The sequence below is a fragment of the Hyperoodon ampullatus genome, assembly GCF_949752795.1.
Source record: "Hyperoodon ampullatus genome assembly, chromosome: X".
NCBI lineage: Eukaryota > Metazoa > Chordata > Mammalia > Artiodactyla > Ziphiidae > Hyperoodon > Hyperoodon ampullatus.
This window is the reverse complement of record NC_136913.1, coordinates 35,417,430-35,437,859: the sequence shown is the minus strand read 5'-3', so window position 1 is coordinate 35,437,859 and position 20,430 is coordinate 35,417,430. Positions and strand designations below refer to the sequence as shown.

Here is a 20,430-nt window from a genome sequence, read left to right as displayed (position 1 = left end):
CTTTGTCAGTTGCTTCATTTGCAAATATTTCCTCCCATTCTGAGGGTTGTCTTTTGGTCTTGTTTATGGTTTCCTTTGCTGTGCAAAAGCTTTGAAGTTTCATTAGGTCCCATTTGTTTATTTTTGTTTTTATTTCCATTTCTCTAGGAGGTGGGTCAAAAAGGATTTTGCTGTGATGTATCTCATAGAGTGTTCTGCCTATGTTTTCCTCTAAGAGTTTGATAATGTCTGACCTTACATTTAGGTCTTTAATCCACTTTGAGTTTATTTTTGTGTATGGTGTTAGGGAGTGTTCTAATTTCATTCTTTTACATGTATCTGTCCAGTTTTCCCAGCACCACTTATTGAAGAGGCTGTCTTTTCTCCATTGTATATTCCTACCTCCTTTATTAAAGATAAGGTGACCATACGTGCGTGGGTTTATCTCTGGGCTTTCTATCCTGTTCCATTGATCTATATTTCTATTTTTGTGCCAGTACCATACTGTCTTGATAACTGTAGCTTTGTAGTATAGTCTGAAGTCAGGGAGCCTGATTCCTCCAGCTTCGTTTTTCTTTCTCAAGATTCCTTTGCCTATTCGGGGTCTTTTATGTTTCCATACAAATAGTGAAATTTTTTGTTCTAGTTCTGTGAAAAATGCCATTGGTAGTTTGATAAGGATTGCATTGAATCTATAGATTGCTTTGGGTAGTATAGTCATTTTCACAATGTTGATTCTTCCCATCCAAGAATATGGTATACCTCTCCATCTGTTGGTATCATCTTTAATTTCTTTCATCAGTGTCTTATAATTTTCTGCATACAGGTCTTTGGTCTCCCTAGGTAGGTTTATTCCTAGGTATTTTATTCTTTTTGTTGCAGTGGTAAATGGGAGTGTCTCCTTCATTTCTCTTTCAGATTGTTCATCATTAGTGTATAGTAATGCAAGAGATTTCTGTGCATTAATTTTGTATCCTGCTACTTTACCAAATTCATTGATTAGCTCTAGTAGTTTTCTGGTAGCATCTTTGGGATTCCCTATGTATAGTATCATGTCACCTGCAGACAGTGACAGCTTTACTTCATCTTTTCCGATTTGGATTCCTTTTATTTCTTTTTCTTCTCTGATTGCTATGGCTAAAACTTACAAAACTATGTTGTATAATAGTGGTGAGAGTGGACCACCTTGTCTTGTTCCTGATCTTAGAGGAAATGCTTTCAGTTTTTCACCATTGAGAATGAGGTTGGCTGTGGGTTTGTCATATATGGCCTTTATTATGTTGAGGTAGGTTCCCTCTATGCCAACTTTCTGGAGAGTTTTTATCATAAACGGGTGTTGAATTTTGTCCAAAGCTTTCTCTGCGTCTATTGAGATGATCATATGAGTTTTATTCTTCAATTTGTTAATATGCTGTATCACATTGATTGATTTGCGTATATTGAAGAATCCTTGCAATCCTGGGATAAAACCCACTTGATCATGGTGTGATCCTTTTAATGTGATGTTGGATTCTGCGTGCCTGTATTTTGTTGAGCATTTTTGCATCTGTGTTTTATCAGTGATATTGGCCTGTAGTTTTCTTTTTTTGTGACATCTTTGTCTGGTTTTGGTATCAGAGTGATGGTGGCCTCGTAGAATGAGTTTGGGAGTGTTCCTCCCTCTGCTATATTTTGGAAGAGTTTGAGAAGGATGGGTGTTAGCTCTTCTCTAAATGTTTGATAGAATTCGCCTGTGAAGCCATCTGGTCCTGGGCTTTTGTTTGTTGGAAGATTTTTTATCACAGTTTCAATTTCAGTGCTTGTCATTGGTCTGTTTATATTTTCTATTTCTTCCTGGTTCAGTCTCAGAAGGTTGTGCTTTTCTAAGAATTTGTCCATTTCTTCCAGGTTGTCAGCCACTGGTTTTTATAAAGTTTATTAGAAGCCAGTCATGCCCATTAATTTATGTATTGTCTGTGACTACTTTCACATTTCAGTGGCGGAGTTTGCATAATCAGGACAGAGACTGTACGGCCACAAAGCCTATAATGTTTAACATGTGGCCTTTGACAGAAAAAGGTTGCTGCCCCCTGATTTTAATCAAACTGAGCTCTTCGCAGTCAGACTGAGTGAAAAGGCTGTGAAGTCAAGGCAGACTTGAGATTGACACTTGACACCAAAAGAGTCACTGAACCTTAATTTATTCATTTGTGAAATGGGGATGTAACACTTAGCTCTCTTATTGCCATGACATTAACCTGACATGTATAAAAGCATATGTTCCAAGTACACGGTAAGCCTTCAACACAAGCCATTCCACAGCTTCTTTTAGCACTAGGCTTATTTTCTTCCCCATCCACCTCCATCTCTGCGTCTCAGAATTCTACTTACCCATCATTCACTGTAACTCCTTAGTGAAACATTTCCTGATTCCCAACATTTGGATGTGATTTCTCATTCCCCTATATAATATGTTTTGTATTCCTTTCTAGACTATAAGTTCATTAAGATTTAGTAGTTACTTAAGTTGATATCTCCTACGTAATACCTCACATGGAATAAAGACAGACTGATTATTTGTTCATTTGAATTGAATGAATTTACAAGGGAGAGATCACTGTGGACTGGCATTTTTAGTGAAGACTTCATTAAGGAGCTCCTCTCAAATAATTATATGTGTGCTACATGGGGGTATGGTAATTGAGAAAAATGTAAGGTCAAATAAAACTTGTAACTTTTAATTATCTGCTTTATGATGTAATAACCCTGCAGTTTTCTATAAAAGTTTCCAGGTCCTTGTGCTAGTTTTGTGTTGCTACATAAGAAATGATCCTAAAACTTAGGTTAAAACAACAAACATTTACTATCTCACACAGTTTCTAAGGGTTGAGAATCCAGGAACAGTCTAGCTGAGTGGTTCTGGCTCAGGGTATTTCATGTAGTTGCAGTCACATTGTCAGATGGGGCTGCAGTCATCTGAAGGCTTGACTGAGGCTGGAGGATCCTCTTTCAAGCTCACTCATGTGGCCATCAGCAGGAGGCTTCACTCCCTCAGCACATGGGCTTCTCCCTGGGGATGCTTATGACATGGCTTCCAAGAAAGTGCATGTGTGCACGCGCGAGAGAGAGAGAAGGAGAGAGAACTGAGACATAAGCCACAATAGCATCACAGTTATATTTGCTTTTTTTTTATTGGCCATACAGACCAACCTGGTAAAATGTGGAAGGGAACTCCACAGAGGTATGCATAGCAGAGGATATGGGTTGTTGGGGATCTTTTTGGGGTCTGGCCATCACAGTGCTTGATACATAGCAGAGGATATGGGTTGTTGGGGATCTTTTTGGGGTCTGGCCATAACAGTGCTTGATACCTGGGTAGTATTTACCCCAAAGGAATAATGTTTGCCTGTTCACATGAATGAAGCAATTGTTATCTCATCAGTGTCATAGTTTTTAAATTTTCAAAAATATTTTAAAACCTGTTATCACTGTGAATGAATTCTGTTCAGTTCCCTTAATATGAGGTTAGGTTAAAGGACGTTAAGTAAAATTATAACTACTTTTATATTACAGAATAATTTCTGTTTATTGTCTAGTTGTCTTTCACTTTTCTGTTGAACTCTTGTTTTCTCTTCTCTCTTTTAATCATTCAGATTATTTTCAACATAAAATAACCAAAGGGAAAGAGACAGACAGTTTTTCAGCAGAGGATTCAGAAAGCCTTGGAGAAACTACTGATGTCTTAAATATGGTAATGGTTTTCCTATTTATGTGATATAGATATAAGTTCCTCATGTATTTGTATATGTATGTCTGTGTATATGTATGTCTACTTCCTAAGCCGTTATATACATAGAAAAGCTTTTGTTTTGGTTTTGGTTTCATTCATTATTTTAAAATCAGCTTTATTGAGGTATAGGTTACATACAGTAAAATTCATTTCAACTCTCACATTATTAGTATGCAGTTGAGAGTTGATTATATGACTATATGAACTGTTTTGTGTTAATTTCATTTATATATTTTTAAAAAATATATAATCATATATATAAATATATAATCATATGTATAAATATATAATCATATATATAGTCTCTATTCTTTTTAGAACATATTTTTTAATTTATTTCAGACACATATGATGAGCCTGAATTCCAATGAAAAATCATTAAAATTATCACCAATTCAAAAACAAAAGGTATAATATAGAGAGTTATTTTCACTATGATGGGTAAGAATAGTTTAAATTATTTAGATTTTTCTTGAAAGGTTTCTGGAAAGAACACAAGAAAGGTAAGCATTCACTTACTTTAGGATTTAAAAGACGGGGATACAATATATATAGCCTCAATTTGGGCTTGTTCTGTTGGTGTGTATTTTCTGTGATGCAACAAGAGTGGCAGAATTTCACTGCCGAAATTTGCTCTTTGGAGCAAATCGTCACTAACAAGTGACGATAGCCATACTTTGTTACCATCAAGGCAAAAGATTTTTATCACAGTTCTTAAGTATTGGAAGAGGCTGCTGTTTAGGAGTGCCTCTCACACTTTGGTTGAGTATGACTTTGGGGGAGTTACCTTGCTGACCTTACAGGATGATATTAACATCTTTTCTAGCTCTAAAATTTTGTGGTTTTAGTTGAAATATTTGGTAATTGCTTTTACAATGTTTGGAATAGGCTTTAATTTATCAAGGAATTGGTAGCATAAAAACAAGATTAAACATTTGGAAATTAGTCAGAAACTATGAGTGGGTGATAAAGAGAGACCTTTAATGAATAACAAATGAATAGCAAGAGGAAGGAATATTCTGGTTTTCACAACCCTGAAGAGATAAAGGCCTGTCCTGAAATCATTTGCTTTTCCTGGCTTTAAGGACCAGTGTGATGTGAAAGGATGAAGGGTTGAAGTTTAGAAAAATAAATTAGAGAAATGTAAATTGAAGGACGAAGGCTGCAGAAAACATTTATTTCTATTTCTAGTGCCTTTGCCACATTGTTAAAATAAAAATCCTTAAAATCAAAGTCACTGAAATCCAAGAGAATCTTGCTAAATTATAAAAATTTAGTGCCAATCCTCATTAGTCCTATCTATATTTTACTGAGAGCCATGGTGAATAACCGCATTATTTTTGAATATGGGAGAGCTTTTCTCCTAACACAGTTATGGAAGCTCAGTGACTGACTGATCTATTGACTTGACTATACTTCCAAGCAGACATCTTCTGTATGTCTTTCCTTCCTCTTAGACTCTGGGCTCCGCCTCTTCTGTGCTGCTTTATTGTGCTAGGCACATACATTTAGAAGTTATTTCTGGCAGCTGGGCCCCTGTCTCTCTTAGGGCTCTTGAAAGAATCATGACTTTTTAAAGAAGACACCTAGAACAAACAGAAAAGGAAAGCACTTTCTTTTAAACCGACATATATTGTATACTTCACATAGTCCTTTTAAGTGGAGGCCCTACCAAGCCTAGGTATTTTTAGTAAATAAAAAAAGATTTATTATAGTATTTTTTATATATTAATTTTTAACTTGTGCTGTTTTAATAATTTACTTAGCGAAAAATGACCTCTTCCTAGGCCTAGCACTCATCACAATTTATAAAACTTGATTTAGTAAGTTTTACTATCTAGAGACCCAAATTCATTGACTATTTCAATCCATTTGGCTTGTAGAATTTAGGTCAGCAATTTGATTTTTGCCTTATTTTGTCCAGCAGGAAATTAATTTCATATTCTTAATGTACCATTAAAATCTCAATGTTTCATTATATGTTTTTTATAAAAGTTTATAAAGCTTTTATAAAATCTTATATTTTACCTTAAGTATTTTTTTCTCATAGTGTTTTTTATGTATGCAAATTATTATAATTAAAGAATATAGTAGATAAAAGGAAGAGGGTCAAAAATTTGAGAACTCAAAGGATTTTGTTTAGAAAAGAAAAATATATTAATTATTATCTAGTGTGTTGATAAAAACATTTCATTTGTAGTTGTTTTTGTTGTTGTTTTTTTGGGGGTGTTTGTATTTTGGCTGCGGCATGTGGGATTGAACCTGGGCCTCTTCAGTGAAAGCGCCAAATCCTAACCACTAGGCCACCAAGGAACTTTCTCATTTATAGTTTTCATTTCAGATTTTTTTCTTCTAGAAATAAGTTATTCATTATTTCAAATTTTTAAAAATTTCATATTTTCTTTAATTTTGAGAATTTCACGGAATCAAAAGACCAATCAAAATTTGACAAAACGATAGGGAAGGTAGAAAACCGTACATTTTTTAACAATATTTTGCAAAATCAGTCTGGAAATATATTTAAGAATTGATTCAGATTAAGAAAAGGGGCAGAGAATAAATATTGATGGTACTGTGCATAATGGCAAAGTTAAGGCAGGTGGTAAATTTGAAAGTTAAACACAGATATATGTTACTAAATCAAAATTAGATGTTCCACAGACTTAGAGAGTGGCATAAATTATCCCCCCAAAAAACCAAAATCTGAGCAAAACGTCTGATAAAACTGGGCATTTTTATTCTACTGAAATGTATAATAATGCAAAATCTTGGCAGTATTTTGTAATAGATAAGTTACCTTTGTCAACTAATAGTAGTATGACGATTACTTCAAAACATTTACAGAAACAAGAAACAATTAAGAAACTGAAGCAGCATACAGCTCATACTGAAAATGACGGTAGTAATGAATATGAAAGTGAAGAGATGTCCAAAAAGATGAAAGAAGGGAAAGCATATAAACAACTTTTGGCAAAAGGAATGTACGTGAAGCAAGCAGCTGTGACAATGGAAGCATTTTCAGTTGAGGACGTAGGTAACAACTCAGGCCAGCAAAGGCCTCAGGCCAACACCAGTGCAGAGAGTTTGCAAAAAGGGATATTTAGACATGAAAATAAGCATGGTGTCTATCCACTTAATAGTAAGGAAATAGAAAAGGAAAGTGATGAAGGACAAAGTCAGAAGGATTCAGAAGTGGAAGAAATAGTCTCTGAGAAGGAAACTGGTCTGGTGAAAATGACAGGTCTGAATGATTTAAGAAAAAGTGAAGAGAATAGAAAAAATATTGATACATTCCTTGACAACTTACCAAATAGAGACATGAACATTGAGGATGAAGAAAATAAAAACTTTGTTAAGGAAAGTAAAAGTAACAAGCGAGATATGATCTTTGACAGTGAAAGAGAATCTATAGAGGAGCCAGACAGTTACTTGGAAGGTGAAGGTGAAAGTCAGCAGGGTACAGCTGATGGATTCAAGCAGCCTGAATCAATAGAATTTAGCAGTGGAGAGAAAGAGGATGAAGTGGAAACTGACCAAAACTTGCGGTATAGCAGAAAATTTATTGAACAAGGACATGAGGAAGAGATCGAACACAGAATGTCCAAATACATGGCAAAATATGGTTTTAAGGGTGACCACATATCAGACATCCCAGAGGAGCAGGAAAGAGAAGATGATTCAGAAGGAAGTGGAATAGAAGAGCAAGAGATAGAGATAAATGAGGAGGTGCCTGGAGAAAAAGAGGAGGAGGAAGCAAAGCTCCTGTCAGATGACCTTACAGACAGAGCAGGGGTGAGTGAAGGCGAGGGAAAGCCAGGGGGAGAGGCAGAGCACGTGCCTGAAGGTGGAGGTGAGGGAATCGGGAAGGAGGGTAATTCAGGAGTGGAACAGAGGAGTGGAACAGGAAGTGAGGAGGGGGAGGAGGAGAAAGACAAGGGGGGAGGAGAAACGGAGAGCCTGGGTAAGGGAGAGAAAGACCTGAAAGAGGAGGAGGAACGGGAGCAAAAGGAGAGGGAACAGGGCCATCAGGAGGAAAGAAACAAAGGGCTGGAGGAAGGGGAAGGGAGCGAGCAAGCAGGGGGGGAAGGAGAGGAGGAGGAAGGCAAGGAGGAAGAGGGGGGAGAAGACAAAGAAGGAGAGGAGAAGAGAGAAGAGAAAGAGGAAGAAGAGAAAGGAGAGGGGGAGGAAGAGCAGGAGGGGAAGGGGGAGGAAGTAGAAGAGGGGGAGGGGCAGGAAGGAGAAAAGGAAGGGCAGGAAGAAGAGGGGGGAGAGGAGGAGGGAGAGGGAGGAGAGGAGGAGGGAGATGAGCAGGAGGGAGAAGGGGGAGCAGAGGAGGGAGGAGAAGAAGGAGAGGAGGAAGGAGAAGAAGGAGAGGAGGAGGAAGGAGACGGGGAGGGAGAGGGGGAAAGAGAGGGGGAGGGGGAAGGAGAGGAGGAGGAGGGAGAGGGGGAAGGAGAGGAGGAGGAGGGAGAGGAGGAAGGAGAAGGGGAGGAGGAGGAAGGAGAGGAGGAGGGGCAGGAAGCAGACGGGGAGGGAGAAGAGAAGGAAGAAGGAGGAGAAGAGGAAGAAAGAGAGGGGGAGGAGGAGGGAGAGGGGGAAGGAGAGGGAGAGGGGGAGGGGGAGGGGCAGGAAGCAGAGGGGAAGGGAGAAGAGGGGGAAGAAGGAGGAGAAGAAGAGGGGGAGGAGGAAGGAGGAGAGGAGGAGGGAGAAGGGGAAGGAGAAGGGGAAGAGGAGGAAGGAGAGGAGGAGGGGCAGGAAGCAGAGGGGGAGGGAGAGGAGGAGGAAGAAGGAGGAGAAGAGGAAGAAAGAGAGGGGGAGGAGGGGGGAGAGGGGGAAGGAGAGGAAGAGGGGGAGGGGCAGGAAGCAGAGGGGAAGGGAGAAGAGGGGGAAGAAGGGGGAGAAGAGGGGGAAGAAGGAGAAGAGGAAGAAGGAGAGGGGGAGGAGGGGGAAGGAGAGGAGCAGGGAGAGGGGGAAGGCAAGGAAAGGGAAAAGAAGGAGGGGGCAGTGAGGGAGAGGAAAGAGGAAGAAAACAGCAGGAGAGAAGGGGAGAAGGAAGAAGAGGAGGACGATGAGGAAGAGGAGGGAAAGTACCAGGAGAGAGGCAATGAAGAAAGTGGAAGGCAGGGAAGACAGGGTGGTGGAAGAGAATCCAGCAAAGGGAGCAAGATGAGAGGATCTGTGAAATATGACAAAGATAAAACATATCCAAAAAAGTTTATTACTAACAGGGAAAGAAAGGGGAAAGAGCATGAAGTACAGAGGTTCAAAATGCCAGTGCAGTCAAAACAACTCTTAGAAAATGGGCCACCAGGTTCCAAAACATTTTGGAATAATGTATTACCACATTATTTGGAATTGAAGTAACAAACTTTAAATCTGACCTGATTATGTCCAGCCAAACAACTTGAACACATTATGAAGAATAGGCACTCATTCTGTTATATTGATTTTATGTCATGGTTACCTTACCTGTGGTACAGTAGAAACGGATAAAGATAACTTGAGGCACTGGTAAATTTTGGCTTCTCTTAAACTAATATTTTGGTGTATTTTCCCCCGAATTATAAATATATAACTAGAAAATATCAAAAGATCATAGTATGTAATTAATACTATTATTCCTCATTAAAGACGGTTTTAGGAAACAGGAGTATATTGTACAAGCATTTTGTGTATACAAGTAAGTCCCTTTAAAAGTGGCACAGATCTTTAAGGGTTATAAAAACGTCTAATTTCTTATAACTATGTTAGCATAGTTTTTTCAGTCTATGATTACAGTTTCCCTACCGTATAGAATAATTTTATAAGAATGGGTGGTATTCTAAAGCTAAAATGAGGAATTCACATTTAAAAAAAAAATAGTGCTGTCTTTTTACCTTTTATGTGTCCTTTTTGCAGCAATCTACAAAGTGACAGCTGGGTTCAGAACTTAGACTCTAATGTCTCTTTTAGTTACTGTTTGGTAAATGACAGAATATCTAATGAAATGGAGATGAACGTATATTGTGAAAGTATGAAAAACTTTAAGTATTTATTGCCAAGCAAAGCTACTCATTGGGCTTCAGTTTCCTTATCTGTAAAATAGAATGGATTAGATGATATGATAACTATAGCCCTTTGTAACTCTTAGATTCTTTCATTCTAACGTTTGTTATTTGCATAAGAATTTTTTAAGGAAGAAAAATTATACTTTACAATTAATCTAGTTTTCTATGAAATGTTCTTTACTCTTAAAAAGTTATGACACCTTTAATGTCTTTTGTCTTCCGTAATTCTGTGCTTCTAAGCTCCTATCATTTCTGAGCTTTCACTGTACTGTCAGACCTTCATTCCCAGTACTGCCATTCCCAGTGTCTATTACTTACCTTCAGTGTATTCTTCATTCACTATTCTATAATTCTCTGTTTGCTGCTTGTCAGAATGTTTCAAGTAAAATAAAAATTAAATGTATACAGTCAGTAGTTGTCTGTGAAAAGAGAAACTAATATTAGATATTGAATTTTAGAGAGGCTAGATTTCCACTAGAGTAATTCCGTTGTATGTAGTGCAGCTAGTTTGTTTCATTATTGTTTATTCATAGCTTTCCTTCCCCAGTCCTTTCTATATCTTAGACATGAGGAATTTCTTATACTTTCTTTTATCAAGGAGGATTGTGATGGTAAACATCCTGTGAATTTTGTGTAGTTGAATTCTTTGCACATTTGATTTTTCATGAGTGAGAAAGAATATGAGGAGAAAGACTAGGATAGGAAGTGAAGAAATTCCTAGGAGTTATAAATTTTGTCTTAGCTGCAAGGCTCTCTGGTAGCTTCCACTAACTAACCAAATATGCGGATTTGGCATTGCAGTGTTCTAGCAAATTCTACCACATTCATTAGTGTTAGTAGAATTGAATTAATACCTTGATTAAAATGTATGTGCTGTGTTGTTAAATCTAGTGCAAAACGTGGTTATCTTAGAAGTAGACTTAAGATTAGATAAGATGGATGACAGAAGTGGAGTTCATAAAGGAAAAACCTCCAAGGAGATGAGAAACTCTTAAACTCAAGTTACCAATGTTAAAGCTATGGGCATTCATCTTCCACTAAAGAGATAATCAGCCGGAAATACTGAAATGATGTTCTTAAAATATGTGCATCTCAGAATTTGAACCAGTCTAGATAACCAATTACAAACAGCATTTCTTACCCATTTCTTCACATTTCCCTGGCCAAAAAAATTTTTGTGCTCTTTTAGAAGCAGTAATTCATGCATGCCTGGTACTCTGGTCAAAAGAGCACTGGCCTAGTCATTTTCAGACCTGAATTAATAGTTGGTTAAGTAGATTGGAATAACTAGTTCCTCTTTATTGTCCCCATCTTCTAGTTGATAATGCTTTTACTGTAGTTTATCAGTGATCATTTTTGAGGCAAGTGTGAGTTGTATATGTAAAATCCATTGAATTACAGTTTCAAATGAGGACTCTGGCAGAAAAATAAGGTAAGCTACAAAGGAGTACCACAGAAACATCTGCTGCTGCTGACCAGCAGCGCTCCAGGTGAGTGCAATGGAAATGTTTTCTATTATTTCACTATAGAAATAAATTTTCTGTATACATGTAGATTAAAAATAAAATGCTACCTCGGAGAAAGGTGCTGTAATTCCTTCCTTCATTCTTTCCATTGTGAAAGTTAAATGTGATATTATATGCCCAGTACCTGACACATAACTTATAGTTGGTACATATTATTCAGTCGACAAATATTTATGTACCAAGCACCAAAAAGGGAACAGAAGCTACCCCGAATCAGGTGGATCTCAAGAAGTGAGGGCTGCTTACAATCAACTTCCTGTGCCCCTCTAACCTATCAGGGATGTTAGGTAGGTATAGATTTCTTGAAAGAACACCAGGTAAAAAGAGTTGCTATGGGGCTTCCCTGGTGGCGCAGTGGTTGAGAGTCCGCCTGCCGATGCAGGGGACACGGGTTCGTGCCCCGGTCTGGGAAGATCCCACATGCCGCGGAGCGGCTAGGCCCGTGAGCCATGGCTGCTGGGCCTGCGCGTCCAGAGCCTGTGCTCCGCAACGGGAGAGGCCACAGCAGTGAGAAGCCCACGTAATGCAAAAAAAAAAAAAAAAAAAAAAAGAGTTGCTATGACTCTGCCTTAACCTGATTAACAGTGCCCTTATATTTCCTGATACCCCCATGTTATTAGCCAAGACTGCCCAAAGATAAAAATATGATTTGAAAACAAATCTATGGCTTTCCTCCATTAAATCCCTTAGTTAATAAGAAGAAAGTGCTTTTTATAAGATATGGCTCCTGATCTCAAGGAATTCTTGGCTGTTTCTACAGGCTGACCAGAAAATTTACCAGCACAGTAGAGTGCTTCAGGGGTGGCACTTCAGCTGCCACTCGGAAAAACAAGGAAAGGGCTTCCTGGGAGTGATGGTGAAACATGAACTGAGTCACGAAAAGTAAAACCTAAAAGAGGGGGCAGGGTAATGAGAGCCAGGCTGACGGAAGCCAGGAGAGTGTTTCAGTGTGACTGCAGCCTAGAGTATCCTTTGACCTGGATAGAGGGGCACAAGAGCTTCTGTGTTTGTAAAAGATGTTAAAAAAAGAGTAAGATGATCACACTTGGGCTTTTGTAGCGTCATTCTGGCAGCAATATGGAGGGTGGATTAGAAGGGAACAGGACCGGGGTCAGGGATAGCAGTCAGAAGGCAGTTACAGTAGACCAGGCAGAGACTGAAGAAGGGCTGCACTAGGACAGTGGGATGGAGAGTTGCGGACATGTATTACTGAGAGAGAGTTGTGGATAGAATTGGAGAGCTTAGTAAGGATATGGAGCTCGGAGGGAGGTAAAGTCCAAGCTTTTCTTATTTCTGGCTTGGAGAGTTGGGAAGAAAGAGTGCCATTCACGGAGACTGAGAACTGAGGAGTAGGGGCACATTGAGGAGACTGCTTGGGGGCTTGTTGGTCCAGGAGATGTTCAGCAGGCAGTTATACATCTGGGTCTGGAGCTCAGGGAAGATGCTGAGTATCAGCGGCTTATAAATGTAGTTAAAAACTGTGGATTTGAATGAGAGGCAACATTCGTATTGTGAAAAGAGAACTGAAGAGAATTCAGGGAAACATCAGCAGGTAAGGGGAGGTTGAAAAAGGGAAGCCTGAGAAGGAGGAAGGGTAAGAACACTTTCTAAGAAACAGAGGGGCCCCCAAAGCCAAGGAAGAAGGAGCAGTGGAGGGCTGCAGAGAGGGTCTGGGGCAGAGCCCACGTTGACATCAAAGAGTGAACTCCAGGAAGTCCATTTTTCAGAGACATAGAATCAGAACTAGATTTTGAGAAATAAACATCAAAGAGCTCTACTGGCATATTTCTCAATTTAGGAAGGGAGATGTATGTTCCAGAGACTTTGGTGCTCTGGGGGGAAAAATTCTAAATTTTTATTTGCTGTTATTATATACGATGGTACATAAGAATAGGGTATTGCTGAAGTGAGCTTATCAACAAAAAAGAGGAGTATGCAATGCTTTAAATATCAGTGGGTGGGGCGGGGTGGTGAGGAAACAACTCTGAGGGCAGCCATTATGGTCTGCAAATTATTTGGGCAGAGTTTGGTTCAGAGCATGGGCTCTGTAGTCTAGTAGGGCTGAGTTCCAAACCCAGCCCTTCACTGATTAGCTAAGGGGACACCTGGAAAAGTTTTTTTTTTTTTTAACCTTTCTGAGTCTTAATATCCCTCTTTTAGTAAAGGGGGGGATCTTTTGATATTTACATTAGTTAACACATGGAACATGTTAGGGGTACTCAGCAAATGCTAACCTGCATCACTCTAATTATCCTCTCTGATCATACCTACCAAGTCAGGTACAGTGCTACCCTCATGAATCTCCAAGTCACTGGCTGATGTGCATGAGTTTAATTTAGTTTCGTGTGCCTGTAAACCTTACTTTTGTTTAAATACAGCGTAGCAACCCCAAAAAAATTAGCTTACGGAGGTAGATCCATGGGAATGAAATGGATAATGATAACCCTTAAATATGGGGTAGAGTGAAACTATGATTACACACCATACATGGGTCAAATACTGCCCCTTAACATTTGAACCACGACGAAAGGCTGATGGTACTCACATGGGTAGCCTAAATTTAGATATTAGTGCTGTCACGGGACCACAGATTTCCCTCTGTATCCTAATGTTTTTATCACATAGTTAAAAAATAATTCACACATAAAGTGTAATCATGGATCATGCATTTGTTTAAGATAACGAGGAAGGTAAATCATCTAAGGAAAAAGAGGGGGAAAATGATAGAGTAAAACTGAAAACAAGAATAAAACTGTGAACCAGCAAGATGTTCTGTACCCTGAGCACTACATTCATTTTTGCAGGCCACTTATCAGAGTCAAACTGTAATATATTTGGTGATAAAAATACAGGAATGAAGTAAGGGATTGGCACACAAAAAGAAGGGAAAGTTTAGAGATTATAAAGTAGTGTCATTAGAAGTGAAGAATGAGAAGTCACGCAGCCCATGGGTGCAGTCTGGCCTGCAGACTTACTTTGTTTGGTGTACATAGTGATTTTTTAAACATTTGAATCAGATGCCAACATTGAAATACCAGGAGATTTTACATTGAAAAAAATTTTTTTCCGGACTTCTCTTGGAAAACCTGAGGGTCTAGGAATATCTTGCCCTGTGGCAACACTGGCCTGTAGCCCAGCTGAGGCCACCCCCCACTTCCCTGCCATCCAGGGGCTGCTCCTGACAGGCGTCCGCCTTCTTCCCTCGCTTGCTCTGGCTACCGGGCACCTGGCAGAGAATAAAGGGATGTGTACGAGAAGGTAGAGCAAAGAAGTGTACATTTTAAGTGAACTATTTTCTATTGATAAGATCTGAGACATGGCAAAAAGCATCCAAGCTTCTTGTTTTTTGACAGTCCTCAATGCATACTTGGGATTCTATCTTTTTATAGAATGGCCTTTATAAAATTACTTATATACAAATACTTATTGTTTGCTCATATTATTTTCTCTGTAAACAATCTTTCTCATCTTGATACAAACCCTCCTAGGTAGGTGTTGCTAATGTCATTTTTCCATTTTACAGATAGACTGAAATACATTAAGTAGGTACCTTGCTCAGGCCAAAAGTAGTAGAGCAAGGCTTTGGAAAACAGTCTTTAGGTCTTTGTATTTAGTGCCCTTCCCACTCTCCACGCCTGCCTCAGTGATGTCTAGTGTAGTTAAAACTTGAACTTACATGTTAGCTCTTCTTGTCCAAAAAAAAAAATACCTTGAAATTGAGATTTTGAAATATACACTTTCCACCCGATGACTTAGATATGAAGTTTTATGCTCTATTTAACTTGTTTGGAAAACATTTTCTACCCATTGTGACATTGAGGCATGTCATGAATCCAGAATTGTAGCACAAAATTTTACACTTTATAGTCTTTAACTTGAAAAAAAAATTCTTTTGACGTTAATACGTAGACAAGTATATATCTCATACATGTATAGCTCAATGTATTTTCCACAAACTGAACACACCCATATAGTCAACATCCAGATCAAGGAAAAGCACAGTGTCAGCTCCCTAGAAGCTCCCCTTCAATCCCCTTCCAGCCATTTCCCATCCCCCACCCCCTCCAGGGTGACCACTAGGCAGACTTCTGATAGCAATCTCTAGTTTTTAAAGCATACAATGTAATTGTTTCTTAAGCAAACTGAAACCTCATGGGGAACATTTGGTTTCTTGGTATTTCCCATAAGAAATGTAAAAAGTGTTGCCCTGGGCCAGACCAAAGACTGCAGCTCCCCATGCTGTGTCTGACCAATGAAATAAGGGTCCTTTGGTGGAAGCCAGGCCCATTCACTTCTTCCCTGGGATCCTAACACCAGATGCACTTTCACTGACCACTCCAGATTACCTCTTTACATTATATGTGGTTCTGGTGACAAGAATGTATTTAAACTTTATCCTTTCTTTTTATAAAATGACAGTATTCTGCCAGTCTCCTAAATTGTTTCAGTTTGAAGGTAAGTGCTATATGTGACTTAAAGTAGTTGTCCAGATATATGTAGATTAATTTTAAATGTGCTTAATTAAGTGCAAAGTGTCATGATTGATGATGTGATTTCTACTGCAGTTGCCATTTTCTAAGAGCTTTCTCAAACTTCGAAAGTGATATAGTTTATTGTTGATATAGATTTACATGAAGTTAATGAGTAAAATTGTAGTTCATTATAAAAAAGATGTTTTGCTTATTTCTAAAATAAGCTATAACTCCATGTTTCTTTTTATAATAGCATGATGTCCTATGGTTACATTAATACCTTAGTAAACTAGCACAACTGGAATTAACCCAGGTCCTAGATTAGCCAAACTGTCCAAGTAATGAGGACTTTGATAGAATACAGCTCACTGACCCTCCCTCTGGGAGATAAGTGGGCAGAGTCTGAAATTCTCTGTCTCGGGAGCTCTGTTCTTTCTAGTTGGCCTTCATATATGTACATTTATGAATACATCTGTTTATCAGGCCTAAGTCTTAAATCTAGTAATCTTGCTTCCCATTCCCTTCCAAAGTAAAATGATCTCTGATCATTTTAGCTACCCGTAACGTGCATTTGGCTAGCCATGATATATGTCACTTAGAGGGGAAATCATGCAGAAGAAAAAGAAAGCTTTAGAAGTTCTTGGTAAATGGTAGCTACCTTGTTGTTAACCTTACCCAACCTAAACTTGTAGCACATCCTTTAATGTAACTCTCTACCCTGGTACCCTGTTCCCTTCTCCCACATTCCCCTCCTGAGTGCACTGCCTCATGACCTTGATTAACCTAAGTTAAGCCCTCCCAGAGTAACTTCTGAAACTCCTTAAATCTCAAGGCTTCACTTCCAGATTGCTTGTCCTCAGTGGGAATGCTATTAGGCCATACCCTTAGTGCTGTTGGCCTGAGGATGCCACTTATGTGTTTTACTAAGGTGTGAAATACAAACACGTTCTCTCCCTAGCCTGAACTCTCACAATTTGTATTTTTGCCAGAAAAAAAGGTGAGCTAATTATTAGAGACATTCTTTTCAAACCACCCAGTAAAGATTCTGTTGGGTGTCAGGCTTATCCTTAGCCAAATAGCCACTAGGAAGGTGACCATGAGAAGCTAGTTACAGTGTTGAAGGGATATAAAGGGCATATATGGTCTCAGGCAAATATGGCTAAGGTGAACTTTGTAAAAACATTCTTCAAGGGAGTGAATGGCACAGATTGCTTACTGTGTCACCTATTTTAGGGGTCATTATGCCTTTAGTGAAGTGCATAAATGAAAAGCATAGGAAAAAAATCCAATAAAGAGTCCAGTCTCTTAATGACAATAAATAAGCAGTTTTCCACCCAAAATATGAAATGACAAAAAAAAAACCTCAGTATAGAATAAAGGGTAGAACTAGTATTTTCTGCCTTTACTTAATAAGCATTACATGATTTATTACCAGTCTATCAAATCCATAGACAGGCTGTTTTATAATTTGGATTAGCTGGACAGGAGCCAGATGGACTACGTTCTCGCTCTGTCTGGTTTTCCATCTGCTTTAAATAACCAAGAGCAAACAATTTAAAGTGCCTATGTCCCTTTATCCTTTTCCCAGAATGTAAGTAATTATAGTTACCTCTCTCTTGTGAATATTGGTGAATTGTACTTCTGAAGTGATTTTAAATCCTTTTGTTTTGGAAAATGAACATAATATATACATATGATTATGTTATAATGCTACAGTAGACAGAAAGCTTTTTAACTTCTCTAATATTGAAAAGCATTCCTTTGAGACAGCCCAGAAAGCATTTTGTTTTTCCATTTTAACCTTACCATAGGTGGTAAAAAGAACTTTGGGAACCCTAGTCATTGAAAATGTTGAAATAGAGTAACATGCATGAAATCCTTGGTAATATAGTAACTTGATATGCAGCATGGATTATTCAGTATTTTATTTCTTTGACTTTAATATTTGAATTCATAGTCTATATGTTCTTTGAGATGGTATAAATTGTTTACGACAGCAATATCAAATCTCTGTTTTTTAAAGAAGAAAATTTTAACTCTTCCCTGATCATCAATTTTGTCACAGGATCACGAATTTTCAGAAGATGATGAGCCAGAAGACGTGCATGAGGAAATTAAGGAATATCTAGAAGGCGAGAAGAAAGCTACAGGAGACAATAAAAGTGTTCCTGCAGACAACCACAGTGAAACCGACAACTCAGTTAAAAAGGTATTGACAGCCATTGAAAAGGTATGATGATAAGTGCTTAAATCCCAAGACTCTGCCCAAGAGAAAGCATATGGGTCCCCTGGTCTCTGCAGAGGGCAGATTCCAGCTTCCTTGGAGAACAGAAATATTTCCATGAATAACTTTGTTCATGTGCTATAGGACAAGCTTTGACACATTTATGAATCAGACACTCTTTTTTCTCTAGCATTCTTTCCACATTTCTTGGTAGCATTCTGTTCTTCAAATGAATGGAAATCAATTGATATGGGCCAGTTTAGTACACTCTTGACGAATTAACCAAGAAGTTCAGCCCCAGGTCCTTGAAATGATAAAATTACAGCGTTAGCAGCCCAGTACTAGTGGCAGAAATGGGATGTGTATGTGCACACATACGTGTGTATATTTACATGGACATGGACAAATGAAAGTTGTTCACAGCAGTGTTAGAGGTTGTTATCAGTTCTGCAGAGATGTGGTATAGAAGAAAGTATTCATAGGAGGAATGGGAGGAGGCCTCACTGAGGAAGAGAAAGTCATCCTGAAAGTGGAGCTAGGGATGCCAAAAACATCTCTTCCATTTGGCAGATATACCTAAGAGTGACCCTGCTAGGAGACAGCTGGTAGGTTTGAAATCATTCGTTTGCTAGCACTACTCTGGATTCATTTCAGAGGTATGGAATTCAGAAACCCAAACTGAATGATACTGTATTGATTCATTTTCATTTCATTTTTTGGACCTCTTGCAAAGAGCTCTGAGTTAATCCTGCCTTCTCATTGATGAAACACTATCATCACTGGTCTGTGCAAGGTGCTTCTCTCTTTATTTAAATTGATTCCCTTTGAGCCTCATTCCCCTTTTTCCTAACATAGCCAACCACTGAAACATGCTTGTCCTTTTATTTGAATGTGTAATTGTAAAACGTGTTGTTGTTTTGTGTGTATTTTTTTTCAATTTACAAAATGGTATTGTGCTAAAGAGGTCATTCTCTTCCTTGCTTCTTTCTTTTTCCAAGACTCCTTCCTCTCACTGAGGAAAACGTATGTTCTAGCAGTTATTGTTTTCTTTCGGAGGGAGGGAACGATGGAACTTCCCTGGTGGTGCAGTGGTTAAGACTCCACGCTCCCAACGCAGGGGGCCCGGGTCCAATCCCTGGTCAGGGAACTAGATTCCGCATGCAAGCTGCAACTAAGGAGCCCACATGCCGCAACTAAGGAACCTGCCTGCCACAACTAAGACCCAGCACAACCAAATAAATAAATATTAAATGTTAAAAAAAAAAAGAGGGAGGGAAAGATTCTATTTTATAAAGAACATTTATGAGTTCCAGTTATGGTGATCCCTGAAATTCTTTAGCATAGGATTCATTAAACTCCAATTTGACATTATAAAATGTTGAGCTAATTCCTATACCAATTAATGTTCCTGAATCTTCTTTGAGTAGAATTCTTAAATATACAATTCTTGTTAATTATACGATTTTTTTAAGGGAACTTTATTTACTTATTTATTTATTTATTTATTTTAAAATTTATGGCTGAACTGGGTCTTCGTTGCCGCACAGGCTTTCTTTTGTTGTGGCAAGCGGAGGCTACTCTTCGTTGTGGTGCGTGGGTTTCTCATTGCAGTGGATTCTCTTATTGCGGAGCACAGGCCCTAGGCACATGGGCTTCATTAGTTGTGGCACGATGGCTCAGTAGCTGTGGCTCACGGGCTCTAGAGCGCAGGCTCAGTAGTTGTGGCGCATGGGCTTAGATGCTCCGCGGCATGTGGGATCCTCCCAGACCAGGGCTCGAACCCATGTCCCCTGCATTGGCAGGTGGATTCTTAACCACTGCGCCACCAGGGAAGCCCTAATCATGCAATTTTAAGCTAGGAAAGACATTAGCAATCACCCAGCATTTAAGGCAAGAGTCCTGCAAAGGGAAGTAATTGTCACATGTTTATGTTGTTAGCTAGAGACTGACTCTAGAACCCTGCTTAAAACCAAGACTAGGTTTTCTAGCTCAGCACAAATATGTTTTTTATTATATTGTTTCTTTATTGTTTATAGGACACAAAAGCCAACCGAGAGGAATGGGCCATTCATGAATACAGTGAAAATCCAAAAGGTGTGAGCACATTTGACTTTAAAAGCATACTTTTAAAAAGGCTAGATACAGGGCTTCCCTGGTGGCACAGTGGTTGAGAGTCCGCCTGCCGATGCAGGGGACATGGGTTCGTGCCCCGGTCCGGGAGGATCCCACATGCCAAGGAGCGGCTAGGCCCGTGAGCCATGGCTGCTGAGCCTGCGCGTCCGGAGCCTATGCTCCGCAATGGGAGAGGCCACGACAGTGAGAGGCCCGCGTACCGCAAAAAAAAAAAAAAAAGTAGATACATAGAATACTACGTTCATATGTACATACAGATATTTATGCATATGTGTGCTGT

At 39.0% G+C, this 20,430-nt stretch overlaps 1 protein-coding gene across 1 annotated transcript in view; it reads left to right on the top strand.

The window, feature by feature from the left end:
• Nucleotides 1-20,430, top strand: part of RPGR (retinitis pigmentosa GTPase regulator) — a gene marked incomplete at its 3' end in the record, with an annotated part of 63,595 nt that overhangs the window by 27,575 nt on the left and 15,590 nt on the right. The window contains exons 10-14 of the mRNA XM_079727438.1: nt 3,612-3,709; nt 4,091-4,156; nt 6,593-7,540; nt 17,859-18,002; nt 20,054-20,111. Of these exons, the coding sequence (XP_079583564.1) occupies nt 3,612-3,709; nt 4,091-4,156; nt 6,593-7,540; nt 17,859-18,002; nt 20,054-20,111 (1,314 nt within the window). The remainder of the gene's footprint in view (nt 1-3,611; nt 3,710-4,090; nt 4,157-6,592; nt 7,541-17,858; nt 18,003-20,053; nt 20,112-20,430) is intronic.